Consider the following 20499-nt stretch of genomic DNA (forward strand, 5'->3'; position numbering starts at 1 on the left):
CAAAAACAGGCCGTTTACTGACCGCTGCTTTAGTGTTACTGTCAGTTCAAGCTCTAAAAGTAGACTTGGTCAAAGGGTATCCATTTAGAATTAGGATAGATAGTGTCAAATTGCTTTCCAAGACTTTGCCAGTTAATACTCTTTAAGAATAATATATTGAGAATGTTAGGATGCATTTGTAGAGGTCTTTTCAAATACTAATTTTATCTTTTATTTCTCTTTCTGACGTTTAGCATCGTGTTTAACTCCATGCATAAATATTCCTGCCTCTCCGTTTATGCAGAAGCTTGGCTTTGGTACTGGGGTAAATGTCTACCTCATGAAAAGGTGAGTATAAGATTTCAGATGAATGTTTTTACATGGAACCATAGTTCCACTGCACTTGGAGACAAAAAGGAATATGAAAATTCAAATATTTAGATTTGGGGTATGTTCATAACTTTGCCAGAGCTCTGCCTGGTATACTTTTCTCCTAGCTTCCTCCTGATGGATTATTAAAGGAGAAGTAATTTACTTTGTAATTTTTCCTTGGCTTGTTTAAGAAGGGAAGAGGACAGAGGAGAGGGGTTCCTGTGTGATACCAGTGTTGGGGGATATCAGTGATTATTAATCCCTTCTATCTGGAGAGTTGCCTTCTCAAGATATTCTCTTCTAAAGAAGTAAAAGTTTTTTTATTTCTTATGTCATCATTGTTAAGTAAGAAGGACAGATATGTGATTTGAAAGTAGGAAAATCGTATTAAAAGAAAAATGAAATAAAAAAAAAAAGAAAAATGAAATAGAATAAGGGCTAATAGCTAATAATATTACACATGACAACAAACACATTTTATTAAAAGTTGTTTGTTTTATTCATTACTCTGTACCTAGTTTCATGTTTAAGTGGCAAACAATTAAGCCATTATGTATTGCTTAATGTGTTCTCGGAATCAGCCTGACTAGTCCAACCCAGCACGTCATTAGCTTCTCTAGGTTTATATTGTTTCCGAATAGAAATACTGTAATAAAAAGCTAATGAATTGAGAATAGCATAGCAGTTATATATTAGTGGGTATTCTTGAAGCATTTTTGCAGTTTAAACACCCCCTTTGTGTGTTTGTATGCTATAAGTTTTGTGAACTTTCATTTTTTAATGTCTAAAACTCTTGTCTAAGTTATTTTGAAAGAAAAAATTTCTCACAGGTTCATGGCTAGTCTCATTTTTCTCCCTTTTAAAAAATATTTTAAAAAAGTGAAGTGTGTTGTTAACAAAGTTATACTGTGTGTGACTTAATTAGGAAGCTTCAGGTGACTGAAAATAGCAGTTCCTGCCTGAGCCTCCGAGTCTTCAGGGTGGCCCTGTTAGCTTGGGATTTTCCTTTACCGGTAGGTAGCCTAGAGACTTCCTTTGCTTCTCTGGTGAACTGAATCCTCTGTTTTTCTGTATCTCATGTCTTAGTATTTCTTGGTTTACATCTCATTTTGGTTGAGGACATTTGGTAGCGCCCCATGAAAAGATGCACAGAAGATACGTTTTTGAGAATTTGCATTTCTAAAAACGTTCTCATTTTACCCTCATACTTGAATGGCCTTTTTTGATTTTCTGGGTTATAATTCTCATTCAGAAGTACTTTTCCTCCAGAATTTTGAGGACATTGTTCAAGTGTTGCTGTTGAGAATTCTGAAGCCCTTCTGACTACTGATTCTTTTTATGTACCTGTTCTATGTTATCTGTTCCTCCCACTGTAATTTCACAATGACATGCATGGGTGTGGGCCTCTTGGAAACTGAAAATTCCTGTTCTTAAATTTTTGAGAAATTATTTTTTTAAATTACTTTGCTGATCATTTTACCCGTTTTTCTTTTTTTTTTAATTAATTAATTAATGGCTGCATTGGGTCTTCTTTGCTGCGTGCAGGCTTTCTCTAGTTGCGGCGAGCGGGGGCTACTCTTCGTTGCGGTGCGCGGGCCTCTCATTGCGGTGGCTTCTCGTTGTGGAGCATGGGCTCTAGGCTTGCGGGCTTCAGTAGTTGTGGCATGTGGGCTCAGTATGTGGTGCGCAGGCTCAGTAGTTGTGGCTCACAGGCTCTAAAGTGCAGGCTCAGTAGTTGTGGCCACGGGATCAGTTGCTCCACAGCATGTGGGGTCTTCCCAGACCAGGGCTCGAACCTGCATCCCCTGCACCGGCAGGCGGATTCTTAACCACTGCACCACCAGGGAAGTCCCATCACCCCTGTTTTTCTGTTCTCTGTCTTGGAACTCCTATTATTTGGATGTTGGATTTACTGGACTGATCTCTGATCTACCTTTATTTTATTTATTTTTTTCGTCTGTTTTTCTATTTTCTCTTTCTCTTTTTGTTCTATTTTCTGGGAGATTTCCCCAACTTCATCTTCTGATACTTCCATTGAGTTTTTCATTTTTGTCTATCTTGTTTTTAACTAATTATCTGAAAATTTTCCTTTTTAAGATGGCATCCTTAGTCTTGTGGGGATGCTAGACATGTTGTATATCTTGATCTGGATGTTGATAACACAGGTATATACACGTGTGAAAACTCACTGAGCATTTAGGGTGCATGTGGTCGTGAATTACTCTGTTCCTGTATGGTTCACAGATTCTCAACTATGTCAGTCAACCTTAGGCTAAAGACCCTCTGCTTTTTCCCCTTTCAAAGCCAGTCTTCCATCTTCAGAAGCTGGGGGATAGAGGATGGGCAACTGCCTGCTGATACAGAATCGAGGATCATATCTAGGAATGCACCTGCTTTTAAAACAACTTTCAAGAAGTTCATTGGGCCTGTTAAGTCAGTAACTTTCAACTGCTTTTCAGGCTTCTGAGACTTTGTTGCTGTTGTCTCCTCTTCATTATTTCCATCCATTGTCAGTCGGTGTATGTCTTAAAATATTCTTTTGTTTTTATTTTAGAGGTGCCTGAGAGGGATCAAAATTATATGTTTATGTTCAGGCTATCATTTTAATTCAGAAGTCTACATTTTTTACTGTCAAATTTGCATTGCTAGATAAAACCCAACATAGTTGTGATGTATTATTATCTTTTAATAAATGGATGGATTCATTTTAGTATTTGTTTAGAATATTTGCATCTCTGATACAAGTGAAATTAGCTTGTGATTTTTCCTTTTCCTTTCCTTTTTCCTTGTGATTTTCCTTGTCCCTGTTTGATTTTTTTATTAAGGTTATATTCGACTCATAGTCCCTTTTCATTCTATTCCCTGGAACAGTTTGTATGGGATTGAATAATGTGTTCCTTTAAAATTTAGTAAACTCACCTATAAAATTATCTAGGTTTTGTGTTTCTTGAGGGAAAATTTTAAACTCTTGATTACATTTCTTCTTTTATCAGTTTTCTTAGATTTTTTTAAACAAATTTGTCCATTTTGTCTTTTAAATATATTGGCCTTAAAAGTTTTAGTATTTATTCACTTATATATTTTTAAATCTCTGCTGAATATGTCCCCATTTTTGTTTGCAATATTATTTGTGTCTCCTTTTGTTGTTTTCCTTGTGCAGTCTCAACAGAAATTTGCTTGTTTTATTAGTATTTTAGTGAACCAACTTTTAACTTGGCGAATTTGTATTCAGATTTTGTAAATACTTTCTTGTCATTCTGTAGGTTAGGATATGTTATGGAAAAGGTGAAGATGGACTTGCTCACTGAATTCTAAATAATTGAGAGCTATGGGGTACCCCTTGAAACTTGAAAAATATATTTTTCATATTAAAATGAGATGGAAGAGGTATCCCGAAATGCTATTGTTATCTAAAACTGGAGGTTTAAGAATAATTTAGATAAACTTATGCATGATAGATATATATGAATTAAGAAATCTAGTGATCCTTTGAATACACGTTTTTTGATTCTAAACAGAGGTCCTGCAATCATAGAGCTGTGCTCATGAGGTAGTACAGAGCTAAATGGGCTCTTGGTTCAATCTATTGTTTTACCTTCTTATGGTTGAACTTTTAATCTTTAACTTTTGACTCTTTGACTAGCTATTGTGCCCATATGCTGCATACACTTTGTCCTTTGTAATTTGCCATACTCATAAACGCCTACCTTACCAGGTGAACAAACCTTTCCCTGACTTCGTTTTACCTGTTTGTTTATTTAGGCCTCAAAACATTTATACCTTAAATATTCTTAAAACAGCTGAATCTGCCTAGAAAATAGAAATTTACATTTTTTTCTTATTTTTATGTTTATTATTATCTCCCTAAACACATGTATATGGTGAGAGGTATATAAGATGAACTGCTAAGTCTGTTAGAGGCACAATATTTGTTGGTGAAGAACAGTCTGTTATTCTTTGCACGGTTATATATGAGCCAAATGTATATCTTCTTTAGATTGTTTTTTAGACATTAGTGTTTATTACTTTAACATTCTGTAACTCATATTTAGTACATATAGTTAAATGCTTTTTGAGTAGTTGGTAGTTTGACATGCTTGAATGAAAAAATTAGAAAATACTATAGTAATTTTGAAGTTTAAAATTTATAACATTTCATCTTTTTCCTTTTAGTTTTCTCTTTTTAACCCTTCCCTTCCAGTAATAGATATCAGACTTCTCTCGTAATCAATAAATTTATCAGATATAAGTACCCAATTAAAGAGGATGTATAACAGAAGTGTTGATAGTCTAAAATATTTTAACTATTTTTTTTAAAAAAAACAACAAATTATTATTAAGTCCTTTTCAAAATTTGGAAGTTCTTATTAGTCATTTGAAAGTATTATATAATCTTTCTGTACATTTTTGATTAATTATTTTTTAAGATCTCCAAGAGGTTTGTCTCATTCTCCTTGGGCTGTGAAAAAGATTAATCCTAGATGTAATGATGATTATCAGAGTGTGTATCAAAAGAGACTAACTGATGAAGCTAAGATTTTGAAAAGCCTTAATCATCCAAACATTATAGGTAAGTTTAGATTTATTTGGTAACAGTATCTGGTATAGTATTCTGTTTATCCAGAAATGGTTTATATAATATCTTAACTGGTTTCACTAATAAAAATGAAGAGGGTAGTGATGGAGTTTGGCAAGAATCAAATTAATGTGAACATTCTAAAATAAAAATTAGTGGGAATTCCCTGGTGATCCAGTGGTTAGGACCCTGTGCTTCCACTGCAGGGGGCACCGGTTCAATCCCTGGTCGGGGAACTAAAATCCTGCAAGCCGCGCGGCTTGGCCAAAAAAAAAAAAATTAGTATGTATTTTTAGATGCTTAAGTATATATTTAAAACTTCATGGGAGTACATATAGTCATTTATGGTGCTGCTACTATGGAGAATTCAGGAATGTAATATGATATTCATTTACATAATTTCCTTATTTTCATTTTTAATGTAAGTAGGGCTGGTGAAACCATTATATTTAGGAAGGCATTGAGTATTAAAAAATACCTCAATTTGCGATACTACTGGCAAACACTGAAGGCATTTTAAATTAGATCTACTGAATGAGTTTTGTAAATAATAGCTATTTCATTTTATATTTGACAGTGTTAATCCGGATCTGTATTCGGTCACATTACTGTAAAAAACTTAAATACTGTTGTTCTTCCCTATTCCAGTAAGAAAATGTCGTGTTTTCTTTAAGGTTACCGTGCTTTCACTAAAGCTAGCGATGGTAGTCTCTGTCTTGCTATGGAATACGGAGGTGAAAAGTCTCTGAATGACTTAATAGAAGAACGAAATAGAGATAGCCGAGATCCTTTTCCAGCAGCCATAATTTTAAAAGTTGCTTTGAATATGGCAAGAGGGTTAAAGGTAACTATGCTATTATATCTATATATTTTTTTTAAGATTTATTTATTATCTATTTATTTAATTTTGGCTGCGTCGGGTCTTAGTTGTGGCACACGAAATCTTTGTTGAGGCATGTGGGATCTTTCATTGCAGCGGGTGGCCTTCTCTCTAGTTGTGGCATGCGGGTTTTCTCTTCTCTAGTTGTGGCATGTGGGCTCCAGGGCACGTGGGCTCTGTAGGTTGTGGCACGCAGGCTCTCTAGTTGAGGCGTGAGCTCAGTAGTTGTGGCGTGCTGACCTAGTTTCCCTGCAGCATGTGAGATCTTAGTTCCCTGACCAGGGATTGAACCTGCGTCCCCTGCATTGTAAGGCGGATTCTTCACCACTGGACGACCAGGGGAATCCCATGCTATTATATTTTAAATGACTTTTGTGGGACCTGAAGAAATGAAATACTTTATTTATTATTTAAAATGTTGTGTTTAATTTCTGCTGTACATCAAAGTGACTCAGTTATACTTATATATTCTTTTTCATATTCTTTTTCATTATGGTTTATCATAGGATATTGAATATAGTTCCCTGTGCTATACAGTAGAACCTTGTTATTTATCCATCCTATATATAATAGTTTGCAGCTGCTAATCCCAAACTCCCAATCCTTCCCTCCCCTACCCAGCCTGCCCCTTGGCAACCACAAGTCTGCTCTCTATATTTGTGAGTCTGTGTCTGCTTTGTAAATAAGTTCATTTGTGTAATATTTTAGATTCCACATATAAGTGATAATTGTATGGTATTTGTCTTTCTCTTTCTGACTTACCTAGTATGATAATCTCTAGGTCCATCCATGTTGCTACAAATGGCATTATTTCATTCTTTTTAATGGCTGAGTAATATTCCACTGTGTGTGTGTGTGTGTGTGTGTGTGTGTGTGTGTGTACACATCTTCTTTATCCATTCATCTGTTGATGAACAGATATTAATATACCTAATTACAAGGTGGAATGTTTTTCCCAAAGAGGGAGTTGCTTTAAGTTAAAGTCTTTATAGAATCTTTCACATTGAAGAGTGCACTGTTTATTTATTTTGATCAGCAAAATATTGTTAGAGGCCTTCACACCTTCACATAGCCTTAAATAACCCAAGTCAGGAAGTCTTGCTTATAGAGATTGCGTGTTAGATTTAGTTAAATGGACTAATATATTTAAAACAAATTTAGTCATTATTCCTGGGGGTGTACTCTAACCCTCTGTTGCTATAAACAAGCCTTTCAAAGATTTTTTTGTGGGATACTAAGTTTTGGACATGGTGAATATACATCTATAGGTCAAGTGAAAAAAGTGCTCTCAATGTTATGCAAACAAATTATTGTGCCTTTGAGTAGACATACTGTAAGAAATAAGTAAGAGATAAAAAGAATTCTGTATCCTAAATAACTTAAGTAATTATGGCTCCAGAAAATTGTTGGGTGACTCAAAAAACAGATTATGTAATGATACTGATGTCAGAGTTGTATGTTAAGAATTCAAATAAAGTTGTTTCATGAAATGTGAAACTGGAAAAAGGCAGTATTTCTAAATATATATTTTAATATGTGTATAGAAAAACTGATTTTAAATAGGTAGGATGAACTAAATTAATAATTTGAATTATTTAATAAATAATTATTTTAAATGTGCATAATGGAATTAATAAATTACATTATAAATATATTTGAGCATATTCAATTTATGGTCAGCAACATTTAAATTCAGCACAGTAAGTGTTCCAAGTTAAATACCAAGAATTGTTTCTGCATCATTTTCAGGCCCAGCTCACAGTAGATGCCCAAATGCTGATGAATGAAAAAATAACAGTTTTGCAGGACGTTTTTGATTATGGATGAATATCATCACTTGTCAATTCTAAGAAAGAGTTAATGTGTAAAACAAAATATAGTCTTAGATTACATTACTCCTTCATCTTCTGCTTGTGAATTATTTGTAGCATTATCTCAACAATTTGAGGAAACCCTGTGTCATTGTGAAGATTACAAAATTATTTCTAAAAATTACTAGCCTCAAGTAAAATTGTAGTATATTTTGAAATCTGCAGTAGCATTTTTGATGTAAAAGTATGTGAGGTGGGTTTGAAAATTAAAAGTTAGCTTATCTATAAATAGACATCAGTTTCCAAAGAATCTTTCAGATTTCTGGTCAGTATAGCAGACCAAGATAGCTTGGGATGGTCCCTTCTCTAGCTTCGAATAATTTGAAATGATGGACAGATATAAGCCTGTAGGTTAGGAAGGGCATTCAAGTTGTTATTTTTGTTTGAGAGTTATATTTTTTTAATTAGTTTGTATTTTTTGCTCAGATGTGTTAAATTTTCCACTATTTTAGTATTTGCACCAAGACAAGAAACTGCTTCATGGAGATATAAAGTCTTCAAATGTTGTTATTAAAGGTGATTTTGAAACAATTAAAATTTGTGATGTAGGAGTCTCTCTACCATTGGATGAAAATATGACCGGTAAGTAGAATTCTAATTTTTTTTAAAAATAAATTTATTTATTTATTTATTTATTATTTTTTTTAAACATCTTTATTGGAGTATAATTGCTTTACAATGGTGTGTTAGTTTCTGCTTTATAACAAAGTGAATAATTTATACATATACATATGTTCCCATATCTCTTCCCTCTTGCATCTCCCTCCCTCCCACCAACCCACCCTCCCTATCTCACCCCTCTAGGTGGTCACAAAGCACCGAGCTGATCTCCCTGTGCTATGCGGCTGCTTCCCACTAGCTATCTATTTTATTTTGGCTGCGTTCGGTCTTTGTTGCTGCATGTGGGCTTTCTCTAGTTGTGGCGAGCAGGGGCTACTCTTCGTTGCTGTGTGCAGGCTTCTCATTGCGATGGCTTCTCTTGTTGCGGAGCACAGGCTCTAGGCGCGGGGGCTTCAGTAGTTGTGGCACAGGGGCTCAGTTGCTCTGCGGCATGTGGGATCTTCCCGGAGCAGGGTTTGAACCCATGTCCCCTGTGTTGGCAGGCGGATTCCTAACCACTGCGCCACCAGGGAAGTCCCAAGAATTCTAATTTTTAAAATTGCTTTTATACAGTATTTAAATTTCTAATTTTTACATATTTAAAAAGGTAATAAGTTCACATTCTTCAAAAATCAAAAACTATGAATAAAAAGCGTACAGTAAAAAAAAATCCCTTCTTTTATGTCTCTCTTCTACTCAGCCTCTAGCCCCCTTTCTTGCCACACACACAATATAAATTATTGGTTTCTCATTAGTATATATTTTAATTGAAGAAATGTGGGGAACTATTTCTAACCTGGATTAGGATTTTTAAGTGGTAAAAGATCTGGGAATAGAAAACAAAATTTTTATAAGGTTTTGTAAAGGAATTCATTTAGCATCAGCATAGTGACAAGATTTGGGAAACTGCTAGAAGAAACTGGAGTGGGAGTAGGAAAGAAGGGTGCTAATTAATGCCTGTCTTCTGCTTTTTGCCCCTTGGCCCACCGCACCTCATTCTTCTCTCTTTATTGTGAATACTGACCATTATCTTCTCAGGGAATTTAAGATATGTTCTTTCTTTCTTTTTTTTTAAATACCTTCTTTGAATATTGTTTTCCATTATGGTTTATCAGAGGATATTGAATATAGTTCCCTGTGCTATACAGCAGGACCTTGTTGTTTATCCATCCTCTATATAAAAGCTTACATCTGCTAACCCCAACCTCCCACTCCATCCCTCCCCCAAGCCCCTCCCCCTTGGCAACCACCAGTCTGTTCTCTATGTCCGTGATTCTGTTTCATAGATAGGTTCATTTGTCTCATTTTAGATTCCACATATAAGTGATATCATATGGTATTTGTCTTTCTCTTTCTGACTTACTTAGTATGATAATCTCTAGTTGCATCCATGTTGCTGCAAATGACATTATTTCATTCTTTTTCATGGCTGAGTAGTATTCCACTGTATATATGTACCACATCTTCTTTTTCCATTCATCTGTTGATGGACATTTAGGTTGTTTCCATGTCTTGGCTATTGTGAATAGTGCTGCTCTGAACATAGGGGTGCATGTATCTTTTTGAATTATAGTTTTGTCTGGATATATGCCCAGAAGTGGGATTGCTGGATCTTAATGGTAATTCTATTTTTAGTTTCCTGAGGAACCACCATACTGTTTTCCACAGTGGCTGCACCAACTTACATTCCCACCAACAGTGTAGGAGGATTCCATTTTCTCCACACCCTCTCCAGCATTTATTTGTACACTTTTTAATGATGGCCATTCTGACCAGCGTGAGGTGGTACCTCATTGCAGTTTTGATTTGCACTTCTCTAATAATTACCAATGTTGAGCATCTTTTCATGTACCTATTGGCCATCTGTATTTCTTCTTTGGAGTAATGTCTATTTAGGTCCTCTGCCCATTTTTCTATTGAGTTGTTTGTTTTATTGTTGTTGAGTTGTATGAGCTGTTTGTATATTTTGGAATCCCTTGTCATTCACATCATTTGCAAATATTTTCTCCCATTCTGTAGGTTGTCTTTTTGTTTTGTTTATGGTTTCCTTTGCTGTACAAAAGCTTGTACATTTGATTAGGTCCCATTTATTTTTGTTTTTATTTCTGTTGCCTTGGGAGACTGACCTAAGAAAACATTGCTACGATTTATGTCATAGAATGTCTTGCCTATGATCTCTTTTAGGAGTTTTATGGTGTCTTGTCTTATGTTTAAGTCTTTAAGCCATTTTGAGTTTATTTTTGTGAATGGTGAGCGGGTGTGACAAGGTGCAGCTGTACAGCTTCCCCAGTACCACTTGCTGAAGAGACTGTAGGGAATTTAAGATATGTTCTTGATGAGAAACAAAAACAAAAAGGCAAAAGCCTTAAAGAGAAAGCCTCTGCTTTCAACATATTATTTAATAAGTAATATTTAAATTTACCTCTTTATATAAATATAAGGTAGAGGGAAGGCTAATGATACTGTTTCGAACTTATGTACATCTTAATTTCTAGTTAAAGTCTACAAGTTGAATTGAAGGAAAAAGCCAAGATAAATAGATTGACTTTATAATGATGTCTGTAATCATTAATAAAGACAGAACTGGCATGAACCCTTAGGCTAAATAACTGGTACAAGGTTGAAACTTCAGCAAATAAAAGGAGAAATTGTCAAAAAGAATAAAAATAAGATTTTTTAACATAATTTTCTCAATCCTTAATAGATCTAATAGACAAAACTAAGATGTAGAAGATCTGAGTAAATAATACGTTCAATCTCTATGCATTAGAATATTTATCAAAATTGACCATATACTAGTTAGGTTACAAAAGAAAATCTCAGATTACAAAAAGTAGAACTAGACTAAAGGTTAACATTCATTATCCTCAGTGCTATAAATATAGAAATTGGTAGTACAGTTGGAAACAAAAATTCAGGAATTTAATATAATTGTATATAGTTCTTGGCCAAAAGAAGTGAAATTCCAGTTACACGCTATTTAGAAAATAATGAGAATGTAAGAACGAATCAAAACCTATTTTATATGGTCAAAATACTCAAAGGAAAACATTTTCATTATTTAACCTTTATGAAATTGAGTATTCAACTGAAATCAGAAAAAAAAATGAAGCCCTAAAAGAACGGAGAAATTAATGAATGAGAAAATCTATAAATTCTATAATATCCCAATATGATCTATGTTATTTTAGAACATTTCAAAGAGATGTAAAGTTTATCCTTGAGGATACATGTTCAAACACAGCCAGGAAAATTCTGTGAAAGAGTGTTGAGTAGGAATTTTCCTGACCAGATGTGAAGTATTATAAAGCTATAGTAATTAAAGCCGTGATACTCATGCCAAACTAGGCAGAAAATTTTAACATGAGAGTCAAGAGATAGTTCCCAAATATATAAAATTTGTTACATGATAAAGGTGACATTTTTGTATTAGTGAGAAAGAGGTAGTTGAGTCAGTAAATGATGGTGTCTGGTCATTTTAGAGAAAGTTGTTTTCTATCCTCACACTCTAATCCCTGTAGATCAAAGATAAAAAAAAAAAAGTAGCAGAAAAAAATTGTTGGTAAATATTTCCTTAACGTTGGGCTTAAGAAGGACACCAGAGGTAGAAACCATTTTTTTTTTAATAATTTTTTTTTGAAATTCACGGTCTTTATTTATTTATTTGTTTGTTTGTTTGTTTATTTATTTATTTATGACTGTGTTGGGTCTTCGTTTCTGTGCGAGGGCTTTCTCTAGTTGTGGCAAGCGGGGGCCACTCTTCATCGCGGTGCACGGGCCTCTCACCATCACGGCCTCTCTTGTTGCGGAGCACAGGCTCCAGACGCGCAGGCGCAGTAGTTGTGGCTCACGGGCCTAGTTGCTCCGCGGCATGTGGGATCTTCCCAGACCAGGGCTCGAACCCGTGTCCCCTGCATTGGCAGGCAGATTCTCAACCACTGCGCCACCAGGGAAGCCCCAGAAACCATTTTTTAAAAAAAAGTCATGACTACTGAAAATTCTTTGAAAAATTTCTGTATGTTAGTATGAGCAACAGTATAGATTAATATACTCTCATACACTACATGGAAGTTGCAATTGGTGTATCATTCAGGTTAAGATAAGTTTTGCTGTGGCAACATAGACCCTCAAAAACCTCAGTGCCTTAAACCAAGGCTTATTATTCAAGCTACATGTCCATTAGGGCTGTGTTCCATGTCATTCTCACATTAGGACCTAAGCTGCTAGGACATCCACTATATGGAATACTGCCATCATTGTGTGGAAGGTAAAAAAAAACTCTAGAGCTGCAGTGTCCACTACAGTAGCCACTAGCTATGTATGGCTGTTTAAATTAATTAATATTTAAAGTTTTTAAAAATTCATTTTCTCAGCCACTTTAGGCACATTTCAAGTACTCAGTAGCTACGTGTGGTTAGTGGCTACCATATTGGATGATGCAGATACAGAACATTTTTATCATCACAGAAAGTTCTGTTGGACAGTGCCACCCTAGAAAGTCTTACACTAACAATTAAATGCTCCAGCTTAGAAATGACACAGGTCACTTCTTTCACAAGTCACTGATTAGAACTAGTCAAATGGCTTCACCCAGCCATGACAGGCCAGAAAGTGTGGTCCTTCTGTGTGTCGAGAAGGTGGTCCTTCTGTGTGTGTAGAAAGTGGAGAGAAGAACTGCTTGATGTACAGCACTAGTAACTATCACAGTGGTGTAGCCTTTTCAGATGGCAGTTGGAAATACGTATTTTTCTAAAAAACAAAACCCTTAAAAATGTTTATGCCCTTCGATCCTGTAATTTCATTTCCAAGAACACATTCCAAAGAAATAATTGGGCAGTACAGGTATTTTTTTACAATAACCTGGTATATTAATTTCTGGAAAAGTCAAAAGCTAGAACTAGGCTTATAGAAGAAATAGAGTTGGAACAGAAGAATCAAAACCCATGCAACCTTGAAAACAAAGCAATACCCAAAACAGTAACAATCCTAGTAAAAATACTAACACCTTAGATCTTCACTGGCACCCAGTATCATTCAGTGTTGTGTAGCCACGAACCCTGGGTTTGTGCTTCCTTGAAGGTAAATATGAGGGTGTTTATTTTCAATAGATACTTTTCATTAAAATTAAAAATTTGATCTGGCTTTTTCAATAAAAAAGTATCATATCACTTACATGTGGAATCTAAACAATAAACTAGTGAATATCACAAAAGAAGAAACAGACTCACAGATATAGAGAACAAACTAGTGGTTACCAGTGGTGAGAAGGAAGGGAGGAGAGGCAAGATAAGGGTAGGGGATTAAGAGGTACAGACTACTGTGTATAAAATAAATAAGCTACAAGGATATGTTGTACACACAGGAAGTATAGCCAATATTTTATAGTAACTATAAATGGAATATAACCTTTAAATATTGTGAATCACTATGTTGTGTACCTGAAATTTATATAATATTGTACATCAACTATACCTCAATAAAAAATTATAATAATAACAAAAAAGTATTTTTAAGCTTGGGGGAAATGTCTTGGCAGCTCTTTTACCTGCACTCTCAGCTTCACCAGATAGTTTAGTGTTATAGTCAGCACAGCAGTTCTTAAAGCAGTGCTCTGAGGGAAGGCGTTTCTGCGGGCTAAGGCTTTTTCTTTGTGAGGAAGTTTACTCCTAATCACTTAAAAGATAACATTAACATACTGGGGAAAAAAAATCACATAATTAATCTTTTTTACTAGTTGTGTATGAGCTAATTTGTGTTAGAAAAGTACACATTGTACCAGAACAGATTTTGCAAGAATGTCCATCAATAAGGAAGGGATGGTGTTATTTATTGTACCACCACACAATAGAATACCATATATCCATTAAAATTATATAGGTTTACATTTGTTGACATGGAAATATATCTAAATATGTTAAGTGAGATGAACAGATGATAAAATAGCACCTAAAATATGTATTTACATACACATTAAGAGAAGTTTAAAAAATACTAAATTTTTTTAAAGTTTTGTGTTTTAGTAGGTAACATAGTCACATATTTCACAACTATAATATACACAGGGTGTTTTGTTAAAAAGCCCAAATCTTAACAGTGGTAAATTCCAGGATGATTATTTATTTAGCAAATATTTTTAATACTAAGTACAGTCAGGCATTGTGCTAGGAACTATAAATGTAGAGGAAAAAAGGATAGACACAGTCCTTGCCCTTTTAGGGCTCATAATCTAGATGGAAAGCAGTTCTTGAATAACTAATACTAAAGTATAATGACCGTTATGATGTAAGGAATTTTGTAAACATGACAGTGACACTTAACTCAGCCTAGATGTTGAGAAAGGCCTCCCTAAATAATTAATGTTTAAGCTGAGAGTTGAAGGATGAGTAGAACCTCCAGTTTCATCAGTTTTCAATTTGTGTCCATGAGAACTGAAAAAGGTAATGTCCGCTTAAACTCTTTGAAAGCAGTAAAGGGCAATAAAATATTTAAGTTGTTTCTGTGTTGACAAGAAGGAATGACTGAACCATTGACTTATGATCTCATCAAACTTTTGTCAGAAAAATTCATCTTCACAGAGAAGTAAACTTAATTAGTAACATATGTGGGGGAACCACTTCTATTATGTTTAAAGTCTAAGCACAGACTTGGAGAAATGTAGTAAGTGGACATATAGGAAGTACACTTGTGGTTGGCTAGAGTCTCCAATTGGAACTGATATATTAGACCCAGACTTCTAGAAAGCTACTCTTCAGCATGGCGGATCCCTGTAGGAATTTGACCTGTTTAGAATGGGGTATGAATCCTTCCTTATTGCCACAGAGTCACCGCCCATGGGGACCATGTCTGTAGACTCTTTACCCGGTCATGCATTCCATTAGGGCCTCTTAGATGTGAGGTGATACGGGGGAAAACTTCAAGCAGCTTATACTGGACATGACTGCCTTCCAAACTTTATCTCCTAAAGCTGGGTTAAGTAAAAAGGCTGTCACATATTTTGTTCTGGCCACCCAATGCTGGGTACTGTTCTAGTCTGGCATCATTGTTTTCACTTCATCTTCAGATAGAGCCCGCTTACTTCTTAGGCAGATTTCCTCAAAATGCTGAATGAATGAATGAGTGCTTGTTGACTGGAATCTTCAATTTCCTGACTTCTGTATCTTTATGTCTTCCTTCTTGGTCTGCCCCTTTAGTTCTCTAAATGTTAGTTTCCTTCTTCCTCCCCTTTCTTTGTAAATTTCTTGAGACCCTCAAGGCAGACCTTCCTTTAGTTCTGAAGAGAAGCTTCTTTCATTAAACAGGCTTCCTGTGTTTTTTTCCTACTTCCTGTATGAAAGTGAGTTATATTAATTCAGTTTGTTTTCACTCTAACCTTATTTGTGAGGAAATGGAGATTATAGCAATCAAGTACTGAAAAATTCCATTTTTAGTACAGTATACTCTGAAGTGAATGTTCTGTTTGTAAGTGTTTGAGTTTATCCTAGTCATAGCAGAAGTAAAAATTTTTAAATATGAAAAGGAACATGTATAAAATTATGGAAGAAATTATAGAGTATCTTTGTTGACTACAATGGAATTAAGTTAGAAACCAGTAACAATAAGATGTCTAGAAAAACCCCAAGTATTTGGAAATTCAAATAACGTGTGTCAAAGAAAATGACAAGGGAAATTAGAAAATATTTTGAATTGAATAAAAAGGAAAGCAGTACATATCAAAATGTGTGAGATATAGCTAAAGCAGGGCTTAGAGGGAAATTTGTAGCTGTGTACGTGATTATAGTAGAAAAAAGAAGGGATCTGAATGAATAATTTATGTTCCATCTTAAGCTAGAAAAAGAAGAGCAAAACAGGTCCAAAGTAAGTCAAAGGAAAGAAATAATAAATATATGAGCAGAAATCAATGAAATAAAAAATAAACACAAGAAAATATTAATAAAGCCAAAAGCTGGTTCTCTGAAAGATAATAAAATTGACAGATCCTTAGCTGGATTGATCAAGAAAAAACACAAATCTCCAACATCAGGAATGAAAGAAAGGTTATCACTACAGATCCTGCACACATTTAAAGATTAATAGGCCATTACAGACAACTTTATGCTAACAAATTTGACAACTTAAATAAAGAGAACAATTTCCTTGAGAAATACAATTTACCAAAATTGGTATAGGAAGTAATAGGAAGTCCAAGTAGCCCTATATCTATTAAACATTCCCCCAGAGAAAGCCCAACACCCAGATGTTTTCACTGCTGATTTCTGTCAAACATTCAAGGAAGAAATGACACCGATTTTACATAAATTTTTCAGAAAATAGAGGAGTAGGGACCACTGACCAATTTGTTCTGAGGCCAGCATAACTCTGATATCAAAACCTGACAAATACTCATGAAAAAAGAAAATCACCGACTCACAAACATAGGTGCAAAAATCCTTTACAAAATATTAGCAAATTGAATCTAACAGTATATAAAAAGGATAGTACATCTGACCAACAAGAGTTTATCCCAGGAAAGAAAAGTTATTTTAATATTCAGAAGTTTATGCTAGCCACCATATTAACAAATTTGAAAACTGTTTTGAGATTTGAAAACATCTCAATTGAAGCAGAAAAAGCATTTAACAAAATCCAACTTCCGTTCATGATAAAAATTGCTAAGTAGACATAGAAGGGAACTTAGCCTCAGAAAGGGTACCTAACAGAAAAACCTACGGGCAGCATCGTACTTACAGAACAAGGCTTATGTGCCTGCTCTCACCAGGGTTAAACACTGTCTTATAGTCCTACCGTTAAAATAAGGCAAGAAAAAAGTAAAAGCCATCAAGATTGAGGAGGAAATGAAATTGTTCATATTTTGTTTAGGTAGAAAAACTCAAGGAATCTACAGAATAACTACTACAACCAATAAATGAAGTTAGCTATATTATACTTCTATATATTCAAAATAAATAATGAAAAAAAGAAAAATTTAAGATTTCTATTTACAAATAGAGCTGTCCTCCAGTATCCACAGGTTTGCTTTCCAGTTTCAGTTACCTGCAGTTCGAAAATATTAAATAGAAAATTCCAGAAATAAATAATTCATAGGTTTTAAATTGCTCGCTGTTCTGAGTAACATGATGAAATCCTGCCATCCCACCTGGGAAGTGAATCATCCCTTTGTCCGGCATATCCTGCCCGTTAGTCACTCTGTAGCCATCTCGGTTATCAGATGACTGTTGCCAGTGTGGCAGTGCTCGAGTTCAAGTGAACCTTGTTTTACTTAATAATGGCCCCAAAGTGAGAGAGTAGTGATGCTGGGAATTCAGATGCGCCGAAGAGAGGCCATAAAGCGCTTCTTTCAAGTGAAAAGGTGACAGTTCTCCACTTAATAAAGAAAGAAAAAAAATCATATGCCGAGGTTGCTGAGATCTACAGTAAGGACGAATCTTCTGTCCATGTAATTGTGAAGAAGGAAAAAGAAGTTTATCCTAGTTTTGCTGTTACGCCTCAGACTGCAAAAGTTATGGCCATAGTGTGTGATAAGTGCATAGTTAAGAAGAAAAAGGCATCAAATTTGTACAATAAGATAATTTTGAGACAGAAGGAGAGACCACATTCACATAACTTTTATGACAGTTTATTGTTATAATTGTTGTATTTTATTATGTTGTTGTTAATCTCTTGTAGTGCCTAATTTATGAATTAAACTTTATCATAGGTGTGTAGGTATAGGAAAAAAAATAGTATAGATATGGTTCGGTACTATCCATAGTTTTCCGGCATCCACTGGGGATCTTAGAATGTATCCCCCAGGTATAAGGGGAGACTGCTATACCAAAAAGCATAAAATATTCAAGAATAAATTTAGCAAAAAGTCCAATACCTCTTTATTGAACACCATAAAGCTTCACTGAGAGAATTAAATAAGATGTTAAGTAAATGGAGAGATCATGATTGTGGATTGACAGACACAATACTGTTTAGATGTTAATTCTTCCCAAACTGATCTAGAGATTCAGTCCAATCCCAATCAAAATTCTAGTTGGCCTTTTCATTGAAACTGACAAGTTGACTCTTAACATTTAAATGGAAATGTGAGTGGACCTATGTCATTCCTGGGCAGAGAAGCTTTAAGAGCCACTATGTGATTCCACTCTCCCTTTTCCCTGATTTAGCAATCATAAAAGCAAAGAAGTGGTAATTCTCTCAGCTGAAAGACAGCATAGTTTGAAAAATAAAGAAACTGAGGCACAGAGATTGTGATCTGCTCAAGGTCACACAGCTTGCACATGTCTTTGAACCCGGGCAAGGCAATCTGGCTCCAGAGTCTGTACTCCAGACATCCACAATCTATGTTCCTACCCCTTTCTAAGAGAATTGCTGTTTCTCTACACCCTTGCCAACTGACTAGCTTTTTGAATATTTAGCAATCTGAGAGGGAAAGACTCTTTTTACAAGGCTAAGTGTATTTTTCATGTTTACTGGCTATATTTATTAACCTTTAAAAACCTGTTAACTAACTTGCTCGTTGTTCTTTGGGTTGTTTGCCTTTCTTAGTGGTTTCTGGTGCTTGCCCTTATGACCATCTTGCCTGTATTTTACTTGTTTCAGTGACTGACCCTGAGGCCTGTTATATTGGCACTGAGCCCTGGAAACCTAAGGAGGCTCTGGAGGAGAATGGTATTATTACTGACAAGGCAGACATATTTGCCTTTGGCCTTACTCTGTGGGAAATGATGACTTTATCTATTCCACACATTAGTCTTCCAGATGATGATGATGATGAAGGTATAACTGCATATTTTTAACATAAATCCCAATCTCTTCAGTTTGAACTAAAGAATAGCTTATAAAATTATATTTTCTCTATTAAGTTAAAATTTAAAAGAGCTATTAGTTTGATTTAGTGGCACAAGATGTAGGTTATATTAATACTGATGATTAATTTGGTACCATCCTGGTTTAATCTCATACAAATGAGATGTAGAGTAAATGAGAATAGGGAGGTAAATTGAGAAAATCCAGAGGAGCGAAAAGCTACCTTAAAAACTCCCCTTGCCTGAGAAAATGATTGGAAAGTTACAACAGTAAGAGGGTTGGGGTCAATAACCTTTAAATCCTTGACAGGGACCTCCCTGGTGGTCCAGTGGTTAAGACTCCGCGCTTCCACTGCAGGGGGCGCAGGTTAGATTCCTGGTCGGGGAACTAAGACCCCACATGCCACGTGTGCGGCCAAAAAAAAAAAAAAAATTCCCTGACAGTAGCTAATCTACACCATGGCAGGTCAATTGAAGAGACTGCCTGTGTACAATGAAAAGCACATTGGATGATGAATTCTTATTTCAGGAGAGTGAATTTGAGCAGTCGCTAAGCTTTTCCATGATTTAAAGTGATTTTGTTTCAATCTCCAACTCCTTCACGAGCAGATAGAACTTTTGATGAAAGTGACTTTGATGATGAAGCGTACTATGCAGCCTTGGGAACGAGGCCTCCTGTTAACATGGAAGAACTGGACGCGTCGTACCAGACAGCAATCGAGCTCTTCTCTGTGTGCACTCATGAAGACCCGAAAGATCGCCCTTCTGCTGCGCACGTCGTTGACGCTTTGGAAATGGATGTCCTGTGATCACCTCATGCTCATGACTGCCGGAGCTTCAAGTGTAGCTTGTGTGTATAGCTGTTCTGTTTACCATAATACATTTATATAGTTATTATGATGGCCCATAATTATTAGACTTTTCAGAAGTGGCCATTTTAGGACCGTAGATAGCACCTTTTTAACATTTGAACGACTATTTCTATTATAAAGGTATTTCGTGTATGCTTATGCTAATAAGCATTTGAGATTGTAGGTTTTCTATAAAGTTTAAGAAACTAGCTACTCAAGTATTTGAACTTGTTTATACAGATTTAAAATAAATTGCTGTAAACTCTAACATTAATTTGGATTGAGTGACTGTTACTTTTCTTAATGATCTTTCTCAGATATTCTCTATTTTAATGGATCTATTGAAATTAGCACTTTGTGTATTACAAAATAGGTCTACATTTGCTTATCTTTTAAAACATTAAACCTTTTGCTGGCCTTTCTTGGCTGATGTGCTTATTAAATAAGGTCACTGAGACCAGAGACCTGGGATATGGCTCAAAAGAGTAGCTCCTTGGATATTTCTAAACATTTTTGGTTGAGGCTTTTCTTGCTCTCTTGGCTCCAGCCATATCTTTGGGTTTTGCTTTAATTTATT

At 35.2% G+C, this 20499-nt stretch overlaps 1 protein-coding gene across 1 annotated transcript in view; it reads left to right on the forward strand.

The window, feature by feature from the left end:
- PBK (PDZ binding kinase) overlaps positions 1–20101 on the forward strand; it is a 30210-nt gene extending 10109 nt beyond the window's left edge. The window contains exons 3-8 of the mRNA XM_059926223.1: positions 234–327; positions 4779–4921; positions 5602–5771; positions 8131–8260; positions 18866–19042; positions 19681–20101. Coding sequence (XP_059782206.1) covers positions 234–327; positions 4779–4921; positions 5602–5771; positions 8131–8260; positions 18866–19042; positions 19681–19880 — 914 coding nt within the window. The 3' untranslated portion in view covers positions 19881–20101. The remainder of the gene's footprint in view (positions 1–233; positions 328–4778; positions 4922–5601; positions 5772–8130; positions 8261–18865; positions 19043–19680) is intronic.
- The last annotated feature ends 398 nt before the right edge of the window (positions 20102–20499 follow it).

This window comes from Balaenoptera ricei, chromosome 6, assembly GCF_028023285.1.
Source record: "Balaenoptera ricei isolate mBalRic1 chromosome 6, mBalRic1.hap2, whole genome shotgun sequence".
NCBI lineage: Eukaryota > Metazoa > Chordata > Mammalia > Artiodactyla > Balaenopteridae > Balaenoptera > Balaenoptera ricei.